Source organism: Chrysochloris asiatica, unplaced genomic scaffold (genome assembly GCF_000296735.1).
Source record: "Chrysochloris asiatica unplaced genomic scaffold, ChrAsi1.0 scaffold00018, whole genome shotgun sequence".
In the NCBI taxonomy this organism is placed as follows: Eukaryota; Metazoa; Chordata; class Mammalia; order Afrosoricida; family Chrysochloridae; genus Chrysochloris; species Chrysochloris asiatica.
Genome location: NW_006408536.1, coordinates 9,196,841 through 9,219,772, shown reverse-complemented (window position 1 = coordinate 9,219,772; position 22,932 = coordinate 9,196,841). Strand labels below are relative to the sequence as shown.

Here is a 22,932-nt window from a genome sequence, read left to right as displayed (position 1 = left end):
TAATTTCACTCTGGTGCTCTCATGTGAATCTGTGGCTGAAAGCGGTGACAGCAATCACATTTTCATGGCACCTCCTGGCCTGCTGAAAGAATGTAAAATGTACACTGCTAATTGAGTCATTAGAGACTTTCAAAGTAATGGATCAGATATCAAGTCAGTCAATAAGAGATAAAGAAGAATATTTTAAAGATTAAAAATATTTTATTTAAACTTTTCTTCATAAACACTTTCAACATTTTTTTTAAATTTAAAAACAGAATGGATAGCATAAACATGTTTGAATAGATTATATCCACGGCTTGGGAAAAATTACCTGACAAAAATGTAAAGGCTTTCAAAACAGGTATAAAAGGCAAACCTTAAATTATTCTAAGATTTTTATATCGGCCCTAGGATTATTTGACTACTGGCCCAAAATGTACCTAAAAGGTCAAAATATTTTTCTATAGACAAAGTATGCCCAAGAGAGCATGTATAAGTTAGGTAGAAAATAACTTCTCCAATCACTTCATTGGAACATTCCTTCAAAAAGCAAACACCTAACCCTTACTGGTATACTGATTAATAAAGTATTTAACGTAATTTGTTCCCAAAGATGCAAAAGGAAAATCCAAGAATATTAAGGGGGAACAACCCTGATGATGGCATTCGCTCAATGTTACTTGGGTAATATTGAAGTCATTCGCTCAATGTTACTCGGGTAATATTGAAGTTATACTGGTATACTGAAAGGATCTATGCCTATGGAATATCTGACTTTATAAACTCTCAATAAACTAATCTTTAAGGACTTCCATTTTTAAGATAAATCTCTTTTTAAAAGATATTTATTCCCAAACCAATTCTAATCCAATTGAACAAATTTATGATCCCTAAAAATGTTGAGTACAAAAAAATTAAAACTGTAATTAATAGGCAAGCAAGAAAACTGGCATGAAGCAGTTTTATTGCCACATAGCCCTCAATTATATCTAATTTACACTATTATCTATGTTGTGTTTTACTTCAGCCTAAAACTTTAAATTATGTATTCTCAAAAGAGCTAGTCTTTTCTGATAGCTTATAAACTGAAATAACAATTTATATTATCAACTGAAATGTTCTGACCTAACACCACATATACATATACAAAAATAGTCCCACTGAACGTTTAACATGTTTAGATTATGCAGCTCAAATAATTTGTTAAAAAATATTTTAAAGCTTAGGTTTATGTAATTAAGACAGGGCTCTCCGTTTTTACTACTTCTCCCCACACTACTGTGTGTCGAGCAGGCTTCCCAGAATGAGGTGTCCAAAGGTGCTGCTTTAGAAAGGGTTAGTGAAGGGCTCAGTCTATATTTCACAAATTATTATCATTAACACTCACATAAAGCGAAGTAACAAGGACACAGAGAAAGCTGTCTCAAGAAAAACTAACATTTCTAGTAATTTAGCTCTGCTTTTGAAAAACCAGTAGTATTTCTTTCAATACAAAACCTTCAATGTGAGACTCGTATTTTGTGAAAAGGTTGTAGTGCAAGGTTTTAAGTAGATTAAATTTAAAACTTAAAAGATCAAAGACATAGAAGGAAAGAGAACAAACATTTCTAATTTAGATGCTATTAATGAAAATCAGCTATTTTTGTAAAGTCTGGCATTTAAAATGTAAAGTGAAAATCAACACACATAAAGATCACAACAGTTATACTGTATAGTTTCCAATCTCTACTGATTTTTTTAAGTACTATTTTGAGCACATACAATGAATATAAACAAAAATGCTTCCAAATAAAGCACACACAAAAAATAAACTTGAAAAAAATTCTATGAAAAATTTTCCACAGTTTAGTATAACAAAAATAAATCTCTTTCAACAATTAAACCATAATTTTTAAAAGGGAATGTAAGTTAGTCGTGGATTTAAAATAACCTAAATTAGAACTACAGATACACAGAAGCATTTTCCCATACATTCAGGACCTAAGCAAATAGCAACTATTCTTAAAGCTCAAAACAGATTACTGCTAACATCAGGTCAGACAAGACTTACTGTGAAGCTGAACCCAGAGTTAGTTCAAGTTAAGATTTCACAAGTTTACAAAAAATGAACTTTGACCTTCTTCTTGTGTCTTTAAAATGGAACACCAAGAATATTCAACTATTTGCCCAGATCTTATCCTAACTAGGGCTTGAAGTTAAATTTAAGCAAATACAAGAGAACCACCACTGAAATGTAAAAAAAGCCTTTGATATGGGTACCCTGTCTGACAGCTCTTTCGGTCTTTTCTAGCAAAATATATCAAAGAGGAAAATCATGAAGATGCTATTTTCTTTAAAGCAAAACAGCACACAAACAGTAATCAAAACCAATTATTAGAAAAGAATTAAATACTTAACATAATTTCTAGTTTTCAAATCTTTCTATTACAACAACTATCACGTTTCATTTATAGAAACTGAAATTAAGTGATAGGATTACTTAGTGAAAATTTACATTATTAATTATATAATTAGCTAAAACCAATGTCAATTTTTTTTTTTTCCAAAAGCAACTTATGTACCTGATTTGTTAAGTTCAAAATGCCTTCAATTTTGGAGTTTTAAAATCTGGTTTTATACTTCATAGTATGTCTAACTGAATTAAAAACAGAAATTCTTCACATTTCTTTGACTTCACGATTCCATTTTATGTTCAGTGATGGTAGCAGCAAGAAAAAAAGAAAAAAGAAATTAGAAAATGTATACAACAGCCATTAGAAGGCATTGCAATATTGCACCAATATCCAAAGACGTGGCAAGTTTTGCCAGTATAAGTCTAGTCTGTAGCAGACAGACTACTTGAGAAAATGGCATCAATTTGAATGATCCACTCTCTAGTTTCTCTTAATTTTGTCAACTATATATTTTTTTCCCTTTGCATTTATAGAGGTGAAAGGTGCAGCTAACCCTAAAACACTTGTAACTGTGTTTAAACAATTATTGATCCCTTCTCAATTTGGGGTTATCCTTCAAGCTAGTAGCTTTCAGGAAATAAAACAAAAATTGAAAGCTTTCATTTCTACTGCTGCTGGATATTTTGTAATAAACAAGTCGACTAGTTGTAATAAACTAGTAATAAAAATAGACATATTGTAATAAACAATATGACTAGTAGAATTATAATTCTATTCTTTATTTCTAAGTCAAAACTGAGCTGAAATGTTTTAAGGGCTGCTACTATCCATTCAATCAACAAATGCAGCAGCCTTATTTGCCATAGAGAATGGGAGTTGCACTTATGTTTAAGGGAGCCTTTATTTAGGAGTTTAATATTACCTAAATTCTCTTTAAAAGTGCTTGCACACTGCAGGGTCAGAACTTGGCATATGCCACTCCAATTCTCTCTAAAAACAGGGCAACATTAAACAGACTGCAAAGAATGTTTTTAAAAGGAAAAGACAAACATGATAAAGAACACTAATGCTTACTTGTGAAAATAAAATATAAAGTGTTTGTTTTCATAAATCCATACATGTTTCAGGAATATAAGGGCTTCAAATATTACTGAGTCAATATGGACTGAAGATAGGCTACTTTGATATGAAATGAGGACTCCAGTTATTTAAACTTTCTAAAAATATTAATGCATGGAAAGATGTTACATCTAAAATTCAACAAGTATGGCAAACCGTGTGTGCGAGTGCACTAGCTTAAAAATACAGAACCCTAACCATACATAAAAGGAGGGGGGTGTGCCTTAGATATTTGTAAGATGTATGCAAGTATGGATATGCTTTCACTAACACAAGGCGGGTAAGAGAAGGCAGCTTAGAAATAGTGTTTTGAATATAAAAAGTTAATTTTGTAGAAAATTTATATTTTTGCATTTTCAGCAAAAAAAGCCATGCAAAAAGGTCAAGAGTTTTAAACTTTTTAAGTAACAAAACCAAAAAGTTTAACAGACTGAAATAGATGTCCAAAAAGATTTCAGATCAAGATAGAAAACTTGCAATCATATCCAGTGACACTTATCAGATTTTCTCTTAGAAGATTCTAGAAATCTTCCCTACACTGATTTCTTAAAGCATAAAATCAACTTCCCTGATAAGTGGATCATTCTATTAAACTGCTTCAGGAAGGAGTTTCAAGAGCTAGCGCTTAGAATTAACTTATTGCATGAGTTTGAGGCCACTAAAAAGAAAAAAGGATGCTAGCACAACATGAAAACTTCTTACGATATTAGACCAATGGCTTTGATAGTAAAACTGGTGAGGTTTATCTTTATGGTTTTTAAAGTAACTATATATCACAAACAAATGCTTTGTTTGCTTGCTTGTTTTTTTAAAGTAAATGTCATCAGTTGCAACGTCTAACCTCGTCCAATACATATTCAGGAAAATGCAGGTTGCAAACTTGTAAACCATCTAGCTTGCAGGGCATTCGAGGGTACTCATCCTCCTTCCATTTATTTTCATCTGGATCAAAAGTGAGAATAGAATCGCTGTAATGACCATTATAGCAAAGGCCACCAAGAACCATTATTTGTTTGTCCAGTACAGTCACACCATGACCACTTCTACCAATTGGCATGGATGCCAAGATGGTCCACTGGTCAGTCTCTGGGTTGTATACTTCTGTGGAAGGGCATCCCTGAGACTCAAAAGAGGCCCTCAAGATCACACACACACCACCAAAGACATACAGCTTGCCGTTGTAAGAGATCATCTTGTGAAAGCATCTTGCGTAATTCATTTTGCTCTTGTTATCCCAGCAGTTGGTAACCACTTGAGTTCTTCTAGTGCGCTGCTCGACGGTGCCTTCTTTACTAGGGTCAAACACGCATACTTGCTTGGAAGTGGAAGATGATGTGATTCCACCGGTGATAAACAATTTGTTATTGAGTACTGTCCCTTCATGACCGTATTTGTTGACTGGATAAGGATCTACAAATTCCCATTTATCATTGGTGATGTCGTATCTCTCTGTTGAATAGAATGTCTCATCCCTGGTTCTTCCGGCTACTGCGTAGATGAATTTCCCAATAACGCCAACTGCAAATTCTGAACGTGGAACAGACATGTCTGCCATACGTAGCCAAGAATTCTGTCGTGGGTCATACCTGAACACTTTGGAAGAAGCATGGAATTCACCATCTGGCCCCAATTCTTCCCCACCTAACAAGAACACAAAATTATTGACAATAGCAAGACAATCTGGTCGTAGAGGTACTTGTGGACCTTCCAGCTCCCACCAGACTCTTGGTTTCTTTAGGAGTAGTATCTTACTGTTTACCATGCTATGTCCAATCATCCCACGGAATACTGTAGTTTGGGGTTTGGCAGAACGGATGCGACTGGATTTTGTTTCCATCAAAGGCTGCTGGTGAATATTCTGAAAGTAATTCAATGCTTGATCAACTTCATAGCGCAGCTGACGAGAGTATCTATAAAATTCTGATGTTTTGACCTAAGAATATAAGTAAAAGGATTTAACCAAAAGAGAATCATCAATGGCAACCTAAGTATCATAGCTGAAATGAGTAGTAGTCTATTATTTTACAAATACTTTACTAAAACTACTCTTCTTGTTAAGATCATACTTTCCTTTAACAAAGATTTTATATTTATATCTGTAATCACCTATGTACATTTCAACCTTTTTTAAGTTATTTTTCAGGTACAAATTGTACTTCTAGGCATAAGTAAATATATCTAACATAATGTATTAAGTACCTATTACATATCAGGCCCTGTAGTGGGACATATGCTTCACAACAGAGATTGAAACCATGCCTAGGGTTTTATTAATCACAAGTAACACTTGAAAAATAAGCACAAGTGAATAATTCTGGGGAAACTTAGTGAAAATTTAAATATATATAATATTCCCAATAGGTTCTTGACATAACAATGGGTCAGACATTATCAACTGCTATAGCAATAATTCAGTTAACAAAAATAGTTCAAATTTGTCCCTTTTCCTTTTGCAGCTAGAACTACCAAATTATGATCATTCTATAGCTAAGATCTTGTTGTTGTTGTTAAGTGCCACTGAGTTGGTTCCGACCCACAGCGACCCTGTATAGGGTTTCCAAGGAGCAGCTGGTGAGCTTGAACCGCCAACCTTGCAGTTCAAGATCTTCAAGTGTGGTAATTGTACATGATTAATATTACTAAATTAAATTGTGTAACTGAAAAATGCTGAATTGGCAAATGTGGTAATTTACATATATACTTACAAAAAATTTTTAAATTATCTTATGAAGAACTTTTATGCATTATTCTAAGTGGTATGGGGATACCTAAGATGTGGTTGATCCCCTCAAAGAACTTAGAACACAGTCGAGTTGACAAATAGGTATGAAACTGAACATTAAATACAGAACAGTAACAAACTAGCCATAATCAGGAAGAACAACAGAAAAGGCTTATATCATAATATGGCAACGATAAGATTAGGTCTTAAATTTGGATAGAAATATTAGATATACAAGATGAAAATCTACAGAATTCTATGATGATTTAAGTAGGGACAAGGTGGACAAGAATGTGATTTTAGAATTTAGACCGTAAGTGATAAGGAGATTGGTGTAAGCATGAAGGGAAACATGGAAGACAAGCTTATCCTACAGTGCCAGACCAGGACTCCACTGGTAAGATGCTAAGGTGGAAATGTCTAGGAGCCTATTGGAAATCTGGAAGACAGCTTGAGAGAGTCAAGTCTAGGCAAGGGGGGGGGGTGCTTCAGTAAGTCTGTGAAACTACAAACTATTCTGAAAGGGATCACATTAGTTGGTCCTAGATAGAGTGGGAAAAAATGTAGAACAAAACAAAAAATCATAATGAAGACTCACTGGTTGGATAGACAAACCATGGCCCTTTGTGTCGCCCTTCAGGTCTGGAAATGAACCCACCCCCATGGTTCAATTTTCAGCAGAACAATGGACAGGTCAACAAGGGGAATACCACCACTGATGAAATATGCACACCTCAAAATAATCAGCCCTTTGAAATCAAAATGGCAGCATTTACCCAAGGACAAAGTTCTGAAAGGTTAGGATAGGAGCAATGGAAACTGGAAACACAGGAAGGAAGTACATTGCAGGGATTGCAATCAATGAGATGAAACAAAATGGGTATGTTGTTCTTGTAAAGTGCCATTGAGTTGATTCCGATTCATAGCGACCCTGTAGAGGGTTTCCAAGGAGCAACTGGTGAGCTTGAACCACCAACCTTGCAGTTCAAACAACTTTGCAGTCTGATGCATTAGCCCACAGTGCCACACCAGGATTCCAAAATGGGTATAGAATGTTGAAGGTAAACTGATGATCTGCTCTGTAAACTTTCAACCAATTCATAATAAAAAGTTTGCGGAAAAATTCCATTTTTTAATTCTGTATTTCCACGAACTTTTTGAAGTCCCTTTATACATTTATTAGCTGTCCTTCCTTCTCCCTTTTGTTCTTCCCTCCTTCCTATCTTTCATTTATTCAATCCCATATAAGTTAAAAAAAAGTACATGAAACAAAGCACCTAAACAAGTGTATTTGAATATAATTGGTTTTCTCTGCAACCCCATGCATTTTGTCATGTACATTTAAAATGATTACTCTGAGAAGGGCATCTCTAAGGGGCTCACTAGATTAGCAAAGGAATCAAAGGCACACAAAACAAGGTTGACAAGACCTACTGGGTACTTTAAATTCACAACTCACAAGAAATGACTCTTCCAGTGAGGTAGCAAACACCATCCTCATTTTCCTGATTAAAAAAACCACGTGAGGCTTAAAATGTTACATGACTTGTTAGAATTGTTTACATGACTAAAACTGGTAGTCAGGATCTGAACCTTGAACCAGGGCAATCTTACTCCAAACTTCATGCATCTTCTAGTATGTTATAACACAGCCTCCATATATTCTTTTAAGTGGCAAACTCACTTATTAAAAACACTTAACATGCTCAGTGAATGAGCCTAATGACCCTGCTTCGAAAACAATGGTTCATTATATAGAAAAGCAATCAGTCATATGGATCCTAATGCTTGGTTGCCCAGGAAAATAATCTGGGTAACTATGGAAGAAAGCATAGCAACTAATAAGCAATTTCAGTAAACAGTGATATTTAAAAAAAAAAAAAGCAGAAATATAAGGAAGATCTGAGGTCTTCTCCTTTACTTTTACTTCCTTACCACAAGGAAACAACTTCTTATGAGAAACAATGGCATACTATATAATCAGTAAGGATCAGATCACTGAATATTTACTAACATGGAATGATGTTCACAGCATGTGTTTTTAAAAGTCAACTCTTGATCTTTTGTTCAGATTTTGAGGTGGTGCTAAGAGACAAACGTCGTACACTACTCCTAGAAAGAATAAGAAGAGCAGGCTAGGCTGACTGTCTTACAATACAAAAAAGTGAGGAGCATGGCAAAATGAGTCCCCCTTCAATGACTGTGGTGCTACATTATTTTTTGGCCATCCACTTACATAGACACTACTGTAGTAAGTGTTGTCTGACCTACTGCTTCAACCAACCAGAAGTGATGTAATTGTGTATGGGTTAATAGAAGACATGAGCTAAAAGTAACAACAAAAGTAATAGTTCTCTGATGTTATCCTAATAATATTTGATGCATGCTTTGGCTTGTGTTAATGCTGATTACCTCCAGAATTTCATAAACATTTTTGCATTCTTGATTTTCCATGTATCACATTTATAAACATCAAACAGTTCTTGTCATTTAGAAAACATGTCTTTTGAAACTGAATATATTTGAAGAATAAAAATGAGCATCTTTTCATATTTTTGTTTTTCATTCACTTCTTATATGAATTGAATTATTCTATGAAGGCCTAGTGTGCCTTACCCATTTTTTTTCTTAACTGACTTTTAGAAGATAAAAGCAATTCCTAGAAATCAACAAGAAATGTAAGCCTCAAATTAAATATTTAAATGCCTACTGTGCACAGCCAGTCGTCTCAAAGCTACACAGGTTTTGAAGTAATAGAATCTTGTCCAGTATAGTCATTAAACACCATGTCAAGCAGCACAGCATAGTGATTAAGCATCCAAGTTAGGGAATAACTGGCTACCACTCACAAGGTGTACAATCTTAGGTGTATGACTGAACATCCTCAAGCCTATTTCATAATCTGTACGCAGTGGCTTCAAAACGTTCATGGAAAAATGGAATTCAAGCATAATGGAATTTTTCCACAAACTTTTTGAAGCCCCTCTGTGACTACTGGGACAGCAACAGCACTTATGCCTCAAACCCTCTGACAGGATTTCAGTGAGCCCATCTCTGTGAGAAGGACTTAGTACAGTGTCTGTCATTTAGTTGTTAAGTGTCATGGAGTTGGTTCCGACTCATAGTAACCCTGTATATGGTGTTTCTGAAGAGCCATTGGTAGGTCTGAACAAATCTTGCTGTTAGCATTCCAGTGCTCATTCTATAGTGCCACCCCAGGACTCCCTGTCATGTGGTAGTACTCAAAAACAAAACAAAAACAACACTATTATTACTGACCAGGGGGCATCTATGAAAGCATCACTCAGCTTAAATCAACGCATCTGAAGCATGCAAGTAGGAAAGCAGGAAGAACCTTTAGATAAAGCAGCCATGTTATTTGGGAATCAAGAGAGAAAGAAAGGAATGTTGCCCATATTGGATAGGCAGATTTCAAGTTTTTCAAATGAAAACTAGAATCGATTCCAAGATCAGAAACAAAATGGAGTGGAGGCTCTCAGAAGCGTTATCATACTGACTACATAACTGCAAAATTCACTGATGAGGGGAAAACAAGGGGAAAGTATCTTAAAAAAAAATCTGATGTGGCTGCACAGCGCTTTCTGGAACTCAGATGTCTAAAAAACCAGTTACAACAGATGGTAGGGGAAAAAAGGGGCACATAAAACAAGTATTATACAGAGTGAAATGGAGCTGTAAGAATACTGTGAACATGGCTTAAAGCCTCAGTATGAACTGTGGCTTTACAAAGGGCCAGACGGTGAATAAATGGCATTTTAGAGGTTACAGTCAAAAGCAGCAGAGGAAAAAGTGAGGTCTCCCTCCACCCCCACTCCATGGGGTGCTTCATGTCATATTAGCAAATGACAAAGAGAAGCAGCTTTGCTCCTATTTGATTTCCATTCTCAGCTAAGAATGTTTTATTCTATCTGAAGATCAAATACGATTACTAGAAAGAAACTTAAATCCAAGATGGCTGAGAAAAGAAGAAAGCTTCTAGTTAGTCTAACCAAGTTCAAGTCATTCAATATCACAAGTCACGTCCTAGGATACTGAGAGGCTCTGCAGATAAGGCTGCTTAATTGCTTTCTGTAATCTGTGAATAACAGCAAGGAATGGGAGAGGAGAACAAGAAGCCAGAGAGATTTCTAAACTACAAGCTGGTTTGCTTAAGGTTTACCCTGGGCAGTTTAAAAATAATAATACTAATAAAGTTAGTGAATGTTTAAAAATAGGCAAGTGCTAAACACTAGGAGGCAGCATGAACTCACTAAGCAATGCCAAAAATCTCTTTCCTGCTTCATTTTTGACAACATCACAGTACTGGTAGAAGAGGATCTATGACTGCAGCAAAGTAATCAATAAAGTCTTATCCTAAAAGAGAAAAAGCACTAAGGACTCCGGAACCACCTAAAATTACACCAACAATTGTGTACAAAAACATTTTGGGAGTAGATTGAGATGGTGGCGAATCCATAACTTTTTTCAGACACTCAAAGGTCCCCAAATGTAAAGCTTGAAATGATTCTATCTTTACTCTGAACTAACAATGTGATATGGAGGCCTTAAAACCTAGTAAAACCATGCACAGGATGAATGAACAGAACACACTGTTCTACCCTCTCAATTCAGGTGAAACCACAATGAAGTCAGGGTGTTCAGTCCCATCACTACACTTCAAAGTAGCCACTGACAAAGTGGACCAAGTCCAGAAGAGATCATAAATCAAATAAAAGATGGTTCAATTGATGAGGAATGTTTCAAACCCAAGAAAGATGGCGGTTTTTAAGATAAGAAAATGGTAGTAAGATTTTAGGCCAATGTAAGGATAAAGCTTTATAACTAGAACTGCCCAGATAATGGTTGTTCATTCACCATTATTTGTAATAGCACAAAAACTGGAAACAACTCAAATACCTATCAATAAGACACTGGTTGGATAAACGCTATTATATGCCATATGGAATAACTGAATGAGGTTAATCCATATGTACTAACAGATATTCAAATTTTCAGAGGAGAAATACAGACTATATAAAATATTCTCAAAAAAACAAAATTGTTTTACAGTCGACAGTAGATGCTGGGGGGAAACGATTGCATACATGTGTAACACACAGTGACCAGTGAGCTTTGGAGGAACTTGCCTTTTTAGGCTGTATATAGGTTTTGTTTCAGGCTTTTTTTTCAAGGATTATGTCTCCCTTTTGTAACCAGTTGAGAGGGTATGGGGTACATTTTCCCCCAAAGTCATAAACTGTCTGCCTCTGAAGTCAGTAAACCTCTCACCACAGGAGGTAATCCAGAAGGGTGACCACTGATCAGGAGTGCTGGAGGACTCCCAGCATCATACTGAAGAATAGACTGAGTGGCCCATAAAAGGCTGTCCACCCTCCAAGGCCAGGGTCCTGCAGAGTCTATCAACTGATCCAGTTTACCTGTTTGTAATCATTTTCTAGTCTTTTGTTTTACACCCAATATACTGGTTCCTCTGTTATCTCCCTATTGTCCTATCATGCTTCTTTGAAACTTGGATTTCAAAGAATTTACACAAGTTACTTCATATTCATTTTAAAGTCCAGATCAAAGCTACATATCTATATTTAATTTAGTGGAAGTTACGCCTTTTGAGACAGTTGATTCTTCTTACTACTATCTTTTAACCAACAAAATTTAGCTCCTACTTCTTTGCCAAGGGCTAAAGTTCTAGATCTGTCTTGCCTTTTCTCCAGAGCTACTTATTACTGCATCTCCCCTCTAAAACCCACGTAATTATCAGTGAGCATAGCCAGTTTCTTCATTCATTATAGAAATTATCTGATACTCCTGGATAATTGGATCTACTATGCTTTAAAGCAAAAGGTATGGGACTGAAACCTTCCATGAGAATGGAAGGGACCTATTAAAAAAGAAATGTGTAGCTCATCTTTTTATTGAGAAAGCAATTCTACCATCATTCATTCCACATGTAACAGTTTAACTATCTGTATATCAGGTGTTCTACAAAGCAAGAGATATGGAAAGAATGACATTTCTTTCATGTTCTGAATTACTTTATCCTTTCACGGAATTAAAAAACTTACCTTGTTTTAAAACTTAGAATTTATTCATTCTTAACACTTTTCTTGCTTTAATAGTTAAAAAATTATATTGTGAAAAGCATTTTGTCCTTAGTTTGAATACAAAATGCCAATATATATATATATATATATATGCATTAACTCGTAAAAAGTGGTCCAAAGATTTTAAATGGCCATTTCCTCCTCTATCTCTTAGTTTAATGTAATTTGTGCACATATATATGCATATAGTTACCAAAGGAAAAAATGCGAGAACTAATTTTGGTGTGGTTTCTGTAGACATCTTTGTATTGTATTATAATAAGTGCCATCAAGTTGGTTCCCACTTAGGAGCAGACACCTCTCTAGTCAGTCCTATGTCTAAAAATGTGATTAGAATTCTCAGCATAGTGAGTATAAGATATCATGTGAAAGACTGAGTTCTGGTTGTCAGTTTATCATTTCTTATCTACCAGGATCCAATCTTCTCAAAATAAGTAAGTCAGAAACAGAGCATTTACTAAGGGGCTTTAAGGGTAGTTCTAAAACAAAGTACATCACTGGGAACCAGAGCTACATTTGATATAATTTTAGTACTCAGTAAATGTGGAGCAGTCCTTTCTGTATTGTATTGCAAAAGCATCTACCCTGATACAAGAAAGTCTTTATTTCTGTAAAATCATGCTAAGAACTAAAGTTTGCACTGATTTATAAGAAACAAAAATCATCCAAAAAAGCAGTTCATGCTAAGGACAAATCCTTTTGGCAATATTATACTAAGTCAAACACCAAATGGTAAAGATAAATTTTAATAAGGATTTTACCATCCTCTCTTCGTTAAGTAAGCAATAGGCTAAAGCACTGAATTGAACTTCAACAGTAAAGTGAACGAGGTAGAAGGCCCCTCAGGACAATAATAACAATTTAGTTTCAGCACAATTTGCTTAGTCCCTCTATTCAACTTTTCTGCAAAGTGAAAAATGTTTAACTCAAAAAAAAAAGTGCTCAGAATAAATCTAATTTCCTAATTTTGGTGCAACAGAAAAAGCACTATTAGAAATTACAAGTGCAAAGTCTAAAATGTAGAGAAAAATTAATTTTAAAAAGATTTATGAATACCTTTTTATTGTCCGATTAATATTTAGAATATACAACTGGCTTTTGAACTCTTAAGTTTATGGGGAGAATTTTTTTTCCTATTTATGGAAAAAATTTTCAATTATGTAAATATCTTAATTTTATTTATAAAAATGGTAGAGCAGAAGGAAAGCCAAATAAAAGGATTAAATCACAACTTCTGAATGTTCTTGAACAATGTTTACCTATGCCACATGAGGAATTTTCTAGATCAATAATACATTTACAAACAAAAATTTTTAAGCCTAAAATGTTAGTATTTCCTCTTGTTTCTTTCCTGCTGTAACCTTTTTCTACATTTCTGGACTTCTCTGAACTTTTAAATTCTGTGTATCATTTGGCCCCTCCCCCCTTTAACTATTTATTGAAAAGGTGTTCTTCCACATGTCAACATAGCAATTCCCCTTGCATGTCCTCCTTTCCTTTTACTCCATAGCTAATTTCTAATTCTATGCTCGTTTTCATCTTTATAAAAGGAAGGCAGTGCACACAGTAAGATGGAATTTTTAAACTCCTGTTTCAATAGGTTCTCATCTGCTTGCTACGCCCTCTAGGGTAGTATCTTTCCCAGGGGATCTAAGAGCAGTCAACACCCTAGATTACGGGCACTCTTCAGGAACCTGGGATTCTGGAGTTAACACAAAGAAAGCAAAGACAGAAAAATAAGAATACTCAACATCCATACATAAAAGGCAAAAGACTCCAGAAGAGAAAAACAGCTTGATTTTTACAGAATGGTGTATATGTGAATTCCAATCACCCAAGCCCATAGAACTGTAAGGAGGGTAAGAAAGTAGGAGAGCCATACAGAGAAAGGCATTAAGTGGGAAAGTATATTGAACTCCGTGACCTATTTTCCAACGCAAATCTCTGTACTTTCGCTCTAAGGGGTAAGTGAGCTGATGATTAGTTTAATAAATGTCCAAATTTATATCTGTATAAACATATGTATATATACACCCATTGCCATCCAGTCAATTCTAACTTATACAGCAAGCCTGTAGGGCAGAGTAGAAGTGCCCCATCATAGGGTTGCCAAGGCCAATAGATTGTCACATCCTTCTCTCAAGGAGCAAGCAGCTGCTGAGTTAAAATCACTGACCAATTATTTCACAACTGCACCACCAGGGCTCCTTTCTACCTGTTGTTGTTAAGACACCTGTAAATCTATTTAATGCCTACAGGTGATTTAAAACCTGTTTTAAAAAAAGGCTTATTTCACATCTGAAATACAGTTTACTGTTTCATTAAACATTTATCTTTTTACTATTTTTATTCTCATGTATTTCTAAAATGTTGAGGTTTAGAGGGCAATCTGTTTATTCTTCTAGATCTACCTGGGTTTAGCTGAAGTTATTATACATAAACCTTTTTCAAAGAGTTTTGTCTAAACTGTGGTAATGGTTTGTTTGGACAGAGATTTTGGACAGGCCAACTTCTAGATTAGTGAAAACATGTTATACAAAGATTAAACTAGGGAATTCAGGAGGGGTATATTACACCTACATCTTACATAGATGCATAAGCAATTTCATTTTCAAGTCGATTGTGACTTGGTTAACCAGAATATCACACCACCAAAGCATGAGATTATACTAAAAACAATAAACTTCCTTAAGTGTCAGTTTATTGATAATGCTGCCATCAACCCACCTATCTATCAACTAATATCAACGCATATCTATCAACTAAGTTGTCAGAGAAAACATTTGGACAATTATCAGTGTTTTATGAAGATCAGTTCTGAGATCTACTATACTTCTAATAATGTATACTTCTGATACTTTTGATTTGTAATCTTTAAATTCTTGCAGTCTCAAGGTGAATCCAGACACCATAGCCCCATTTTTTAATGTAGCTTTTAAAGCCACAATAAATATTTTTGAACAACTGTTAGTATTTCTGAAGCACTGTTATGCTTACCCTAGAATTATAACTATCAATAATAAAATCTTTTTTTTTCAGCAGGCTACCAAAATTATCTGAAAATGTAAATACACTAATAACAATAAACTGATAAAATACAGATGATCTGTTAAATCCCAAATATATTATCAGCAAAGGAGAATTAATAATATCCTATCATAAATTCAGCTAAGTCTTACATACAAGGGGGCTTCAAAAAATTTTGTGGAAAATGGATGAAAAGATAATGGAATTTTCTACAAACTTGTTGAAGAGCCCTCATAAAATTTCATCATCAATACCCAATGAATAAAATCAACTGTAAAATCCTAAATTCAATGTTTATCTAATGTGTTTTTTAAAAAATATTTATATGATTTAAAATAAGAGATTTTTATAATTTTGAAGGTACTTTACATAGTAATACAATTTCTAAAGTAATTACAGGTATGCTGAGTCTACTTTATGCATATTTATCATACTGAGGAAGCCCTAGGTTCAAAAATATTAAAATGTCACTATACTAAAAGAATCAACATATGGTTATTTTAATGAATAATTTAACAATTTTGCTAAAAAGATATTTTCCATACAAAAAAGTCAAGTATAATATGCATTTTGCCAAATATACATTTACTTCATAAATGTTTTCAATAAAGCAGTAATTTGTGTTTAAAGTAAAAAAAAAAAACCAAAGAGCAGAGTTTAAACTCTTTAAACCTTCACAACACTGAAATTCAGAATGACAAGTGTCAGAACTTATCTTTGTTAACGGATGCAAAGACCACCAGAGCTAATAAAAATACATGGCACAAACATCTACGTAAGTAAAAACGGAAACTACCATCAAGATTTAAACTTGAGAATATACTGTAGATAAAATAAATGATAGGCAGTATTTTAAAAAACTATGCTAAAGGTCAAGATCCTTAAATTGTGCTTTCACATCCTAAAAAGTTCCCTACACCTTATACTTTTTTTATTACTTAGGCTATGTTTCCTTCATAAACATGCTATAACCCTCATGCAAACGTATTAGAACTATCACAACTCTCTTAACTGCAAACAGCCCAGGGTGCATGCTTCCTGCACTTTAGAGTCCTCTCTCCACTCTAGCAGCTTTAATGGGGGAAGTTCCTCATCTGGGAAACTAGCAGATATGGGTCCCGGTCTGTGCAATGCCACTTGTTTTGGAAAAAGATTCCTAGTATTTCTGAACCCTGTTTTCTCATCTATAAAATGGGGATCATATGTTAAGTGTTCTCGCTCACTCTATATATGCATATGGAGCAAGCTCATTGATTCAAACCCTCCGGCAGTTCTGTGGGAGAAAGATGAGGCTGTCTGATCCCATAAAGATTTACAGTCTCAGAAACCCTGTATGTAAGGTTGCTATGAGTCAGAATTAACTTGCTGTCAGTGCGTTTATATATTGTTCAGATATATAGATCATTGCCTCTTAGGAACTCAGTAAAGAAACCTCTTTGGTGATGGTTCCAGAGAGTACTCTGTACACATAGTAAGACAACCTGCTTTCAATTGGGGAAAATACTTAGTAGAGGACTAGGAGCAAAGACACTGCAAAAAGAATTTTTAAAAAGGTTTCAGCAGAGAAAGAACAATGCTTCAGAGGTCACTGGAACCAGCTGGGGTTCTACTTTAGCCTTACTATGAACCTACTGCTCCGCTCTGGCCATTACTACACCAAAGGAAGAACTAAAACTTCTATGGGATCCTTCACCAATTGTATAGAAGCTTTTCTTTTTCCTAAGAGAAACTATACCCAAATAACAGTTATCTTCCTCAGCAACTCCATACAAATAGTTCAGTTCACTTAACACTAACTCTGTGTAACACTTCTAAAAGCTGGGAATCCAGGAGAGGGGTTAAATACATAAGAAAGACTGTTTACTGCATGCATATTCAGAGTTACGAAAGAGCTCATTTCCTGAACTTCTAGAACAGCACTGTGCAACAGAAATATAATCTGAGCTACAAATGTGAATCAAAGATGTAATTTATATCCTTTGTGTCTCATTAAGTCTAAAATCTCAATTCAGACTCGTCACATATCAAGAGTTCTATAGCCAAGTGACAACTGTATTATATAAGAATATTCTGGAGTCATAGAGACACACTAATTTATTATAAGAAATAATCTTTTAATTCTGATATTTTAGCTACCTTTAATCCCAGTAAATTGAAATAGAGGGGCTCTAAATAAAAGGAGGAAAGAAAATTTTATGAATCAGAAAGAATCCTGACAGAAAGTAAGTAAAACTCTTGATTTTAGTCATGACAGTAGCTTTGTAATTTTAAAAAACTGATTTCTAATTCAATTAAAGAATCAGTAAGTGGTTTTCCTCTAGCATTACAATACTTTTCCTGTAACTGTTCCTAAAACTCCTAAATTATCTCATATAGCAATAATAAAACATGAAGATTTGAAGCATTTACTGATGAAGATCAAAGACTACATACAGCCTTCAGTTATGGATTACACTTCAACATACGGAAAACAAAAATCCTCACAACTGGACCAGCAAGCAACAACATGATAAACAGAGAAGAGATTGACGTTGACAAGGATTTCATTTTACTTGGATCCACAGTTAAGTGCCCACGGAAGCAGCAGTTGATAAATCAAAGGGCAAATTTGCTCCAAGTATTACGAAGCAAAGATGTCACTTTGTGGACTAAGTACACCTGACCCAAATCATGGTATTTCAATTGCCCCATATGTATATGAAGCTTGACAATAAGGAAAACTGAGACTATCGAATATACCCTGGGCACTGCTATGTTGGAAGAAGTACTGCCAGAATGATCCTTAGAAGCAAGGAAGGTGAGACTTCATCTCTCATACTTTGGACATGTAATCAGGAGGGTCACATCCCTGAAGGGAAAAGTTAAAAAAAAAAAAGAAGACCCTCAGCAATGTGGCACCACTTGTATTTTGTTTTGTTGTACATAGGATTGCTATGAGTCAAAATCAACTCTTTGGCACCTAACAACAACATTTAGATGATATCAGCGTTAATTTTCCTAGGTAGAATGGTATTATAGCTAGATTTTTTTTAAATCCTTATTCTTAGGAGTGGCATACTTAAATATTTAGGGGTGAAGTGCTATGTTTACAACTTATTTTCAAAGATTCAGCACAGAAAAAACTATATAAAACAAATATGGCAAAATGTCTTAACAGTTCTTGAATCTAGGTGCTAATCCAGGTTTTTTATTATACTACTGTTTCAACCTTTTTTTTTTAATGTGTAAACATCCTCATTATAAATGGAGAAAAGGAGAGAATTCTAATAAAAGAGATATAATGCCAAATGTACTGTGTGAACCTTGATTAAATACTGTTTCAGATGAAAAGAGCTAATGAACTAGATATTACATGACATAGTACAGAAATCATTCATGCTCTTTGGTATAATGATAGCATTATGGTTATGTAGGTGAATCCTTTATCTTGGAAGACTAGATGCTTGCTGAAGTATTTAGAAATGAACTACTTTAATGTCTACAACTTTCTTTGAAATGGTTTAGCAGAAAACAACACAAAAAAATTCCACAACAGGCACATCCGCCCTCTAGCCAGCTAAAACCAACAGGGCAAAATGTTAACAACTATGAACTTTCAGCAAGTTTTATGGGTGATCCACTCTTCTTTCAGACTTTTTTCTGTTTACAAAGATGTGATTTACAAAGGATATAAATTACATCTTTGATTCACATTTGTAGCTCAGATTGTATTTCTATTGCACAGTGCTTTTCTAGAAGTTCAGGAAATGAGTTCATTCATAACTCTGAATATGCATGCAGTGAGATAGAAAAATCACACGTTTTTCTGTTTTCATAATAGAAAGTTACAGAAAATGTAAAGCTAAATGGAAGAACACATTTTCCATTTTTCTAAAATTCAGCACATATGATAAAACAAATCAAAACTGCTTACACTTTTTTCCCTGTAGATTCTCTAAAACATGATTGTGTACCCCTCTGGTGTTGTGCATATGTAAGAGATGCTAAAATGTCCTTGTTTGAGACCTGCAGTGTGCTGGGTACAGAAAAAAAGGGGGGCCTAGTTTCAAAGAGCTCAAAACAATCTGGTTTAAAACAGTCTAAATTCTCTCTTATTTCCCAACCAAAACTTCCTTTTTAGTTTTGTTTCTAGAGATAATCCATAAGGTAAGTCTTAAATCTGCCCGACTCAGTGTTTCTCAGTATTTAGAAAGTCATGGGTTCCCCTTTAATTGATAAACATTAAAAATCTCACATAATGCTAAAGGAAGAACCACTGACTACCTTCCATTTATCCTAAATAAGAACACTAAAAACGGAAAGGTTTGCATTAGAAAACACTGAAAAATTACAAAATTAGCAACATTTGCAATCTACAAATGTTGATTACACTCCTACAATACCCAGCCATGGGGTTAATAACTACCTCTGATGCTGTACATGCAAAATGTTATGATTTACAAATTACTCAACAATATTAACTTTCAGTCACTGTCACTATTGGCTACCTTGATCTGCTAACAAGAATATAAAAGGGCTCTGCACTTAAAAATCATTTACTACTAGTAATTATCTACCCCATTGTCCTACAAGAGGGGAAATTTCATTTTCTTTCCACAAGTACTTCCATCTAGAGGGATGATGCAGGGTTTTTGGTTGTTTGAGTAGTGGGAAGCATATGTGTTTAATGTGATAAAGACAAAACAGGACTCCCCAGGGGAAAAAACAATAAAAGGGGGAAAAAAATAAAAATATCAGACAAATTATTTACATAGTTGATGTGGGGCTGATTATCACTAAACAAATAATAATTAAGAAATGTATTCTATTTAGTTTTAATTACTTTGCCATCTCAATACATTCTGAGAATAAAGATAAAACCCCTTAAGATTGAGTTCTCTATTAAAAGTGTAAGTTAATGACATTTCACAGCATTTCAGAGAGAAAAATAAACCATGAAAGGCTGCTGTGTGTTATTCAAAGGCGCAAATTTGTTTATTTTTCAAATGGTGTAAACAACCCTCCTTTGTAGATACTATATTTTTAATCATGAAACTAAAGCTGAAGAACTGTTTCACATGAAGGGTGTCAACCCAAAGCGTGCTTTCTAGAAAGACGATGTAAGAGGTAAACAGAGCCCCAGAGGTAACCATGTGATTAGAAACCAATTAAGTTCAGCAATTACTGAAACTGCTTTCTCTCCTTTGGGCAAGAAAAGATCACAAGTGAGACTCTGACAAATGAAAATGCTTACATGCAAAAAGATCAAGACTATTTTGGAGAAAGTCTATTTTTTAAGAGAGCACAAAATAGTAAAATGTGCACAGGGAAGTCTGATCACTACAGATAGAAGAATTATAGCCTACATGTTTAGCAATGTCAAAATGCTGTTCTTGGACATATAAAATGTTTTCACGTACAAATTCAGTATTCACAAACAGAGGGGAAAAGAGAACTAGGTGAGATAGGAAAGAAAATCACCACTGATGCCTATTTGGTTTTAAAGAGCTATTTTGTGTATCCTTACTATATTTTAGAGGAATTAGAAACTGTATTAATACATCATTCAGAACTATAAAATTCTTCTCAACTCCAATTTCAGCATGTATTATTTAAATTAATTTTTAAAAAGAGTGCTAGTCTGACCCAGTTGAGATTTAATTATTAATTACTTTGTGAACAGACAGAAAAGCTAAAGCAACTTGTAATAGTTTGGATTATGTTCATTATCCTTAAACTTTAACAGTACTTTAAAAGTGAAACTACTCTACTACCTACCTGGTTCACCTTTCACCTGCAAAATGTGTTTTACAAAACCTAAATGTACAAACTACAACAAATTAGGCTTCTTATATATAAACTGCTTATTCCCTGTTAGGATCTTGATCAATATGAGAATCTAATCTATAGATATACTGTCTTTAACTAAATGATGAATCCTATCTATTGCTTTCAAATGCACCAACCTTCTCAAAAACACTGGATGGAGTCATCAAACAAAACCTGATGTTCTGAATGATGGTATCGGTATGTCTCCAGCGTCTTCTATCATGTCGCAGCCAAGACTGCACAGCCTCGTACAGCTCTATCTCTGGAAACCTGCTCAGGTGGTCATTATCCAAATAAGACATAAGCTTCTCAAAACTCAAATAGGACAGGAAGTCAGGTCTGGACATGAGTGGCACAAAGTTGTCTAGCAGAAAAGCGTCCAACTTCTCCCTGACTCCCTCGATGTTTACACCGAAATCATCTAAGAGTCTCATAATTTCTGCACAATTTTCTAAGCAGATTTTCGCTAATAAAAAAGAGCAGCAGAACTTCACCACTTCTATAAGTTGCACATACATGGCAGCCTGAAGAATCTCATGAACAGTATTCATACTCAGTTCTATAGTTCCGTAGTACATAAACTGAAGGACGTGGCTAAAGCCAGTAGCTGTTAGACCTTTTAAATGAATTTTGTCCTGATCTCGCTCTCTCATGTCGGCAGTAAACATAATCCTGAAGTAGTCACTTTGGGTGGCCAGCAGTGCTTTATGGGCCTGGAACTGATGATCTTCTATAACCAAAGTGACATCAAGAAGTAATCCCTCCTCATACAGTGCTCTGAATCCAGCAGAGACACTGGTGTCATGAATGGAGGAACAGAATCCTTCCACGTCCCCTGCCATGAATGTTCTGGAAAAAAGTAATCAAAGAAAATGGTGTTAATCATTTCCATGCATTCTAAAGATATTACTAACTTAAGGAACTTAAAACAATTTTTGTAATTATCTATTTCCATAGCTGAAGTCCTACATGCACAAATCCTTGAGAACACAACATAAAGATACGCAGGCTATTGTTTTGGGCAGTTGACAGTTCAAACCCACCAGAGCTGCTCCATAGAAACCCTACACAGGGTTGCAATGAGTCAAAACTGACTTGATGGCATTTAACCACCACCACTACGGGAAAAATCTTTATCAAACAATAGCAAATTAACTTACAAACACCTTTGCACTGCTCATCAAATATATTTAAACATGTCTCCAAACTACCATCACAAAATGGGTCCACAGTCAAATACTAAATTGATATAAAAAAGGAATTAAATCAAAAATACATTCTTGGCCTTGGAAACTCCTAGAAATTTATGCAAAGAAAATAATCAGATAAATACACAAAGTTGTACATACAATACTTATCTTGATAGTCTTATTTTTAATAAAAACTTGCAGAGTATTCAAAATAGTCAATAGCCTATTAAGTACAGTACTATAGTGATTTTAATTATTAAAAATGGTAATAGTCTATCTACTCTGAAAAAGGATTATTTATGAGATGCTACAGGTTACAAATCGGGCTGCTAACCTCAAGGTCGGCAGTTCAAAACTACCAGTGGTTCCGCAGGAGAAAGATGAGGCATTCTGCTCCCATAAAGATTCATAGCCTCGGAAACCCTGTGCAGGGTCACTATGAATCGGAACCACGTTACTTAACAACATATGGGGAAAACCAGCAGTCCACTGCAGTATACTGAGTATATGTACACATGAGAATCTATACAGGACTCCTGGTGTGGTGCTGTAGGATAAGCACTCGAACA

At 34.8% G+C, this 22,932-nt stretch overlaps 1 protein-coding gene across 1 annotated transcript; it reads right to left on the bottom strand.

The window, feature by feature from the left end:
• Positions 1-4,317: 4,317 nt before the first annotated feature.
• KLHL15 (kelch-like family member 15) lies at positions 4,318-22,015 on the bottom strand. Its single transcript, XM_006835568.1, has 2 exons — positions 21,311-22,015; positions 4,318-5,427 (listed from the first exon to the last, which is right to left on the bottom strand). The coding sequence occupies exons 1-2, from the start codon at positions 22,013-22,015 to the stop codon at positions 4,318-4,320; spliced, it is 1,815 nt and encodes a 604-aa protein (XP_006835631.1).
• Positions 22,016-22,932: the final 917 nt, after the last annotated feature.

What these genes read in the sequence shown, in the direction of transcription:
- KLHL15 (XM_006835568.1), bottom strand. Translation starts at nt 22,015, where the DNA reads ATGGCAGGGGACGTGGAAGGATTCTGTTCCTCCATTCATGACACCAGT. An exon ending in CATCCAGTGTTTTTGAGAAG is followed by an intron (nt 5,428 to 21,310) that starts GTTGGTGCATTT and finishes TTATATTCTTAG; the next exon opens with GTCAAAACATCAGAATTTTA.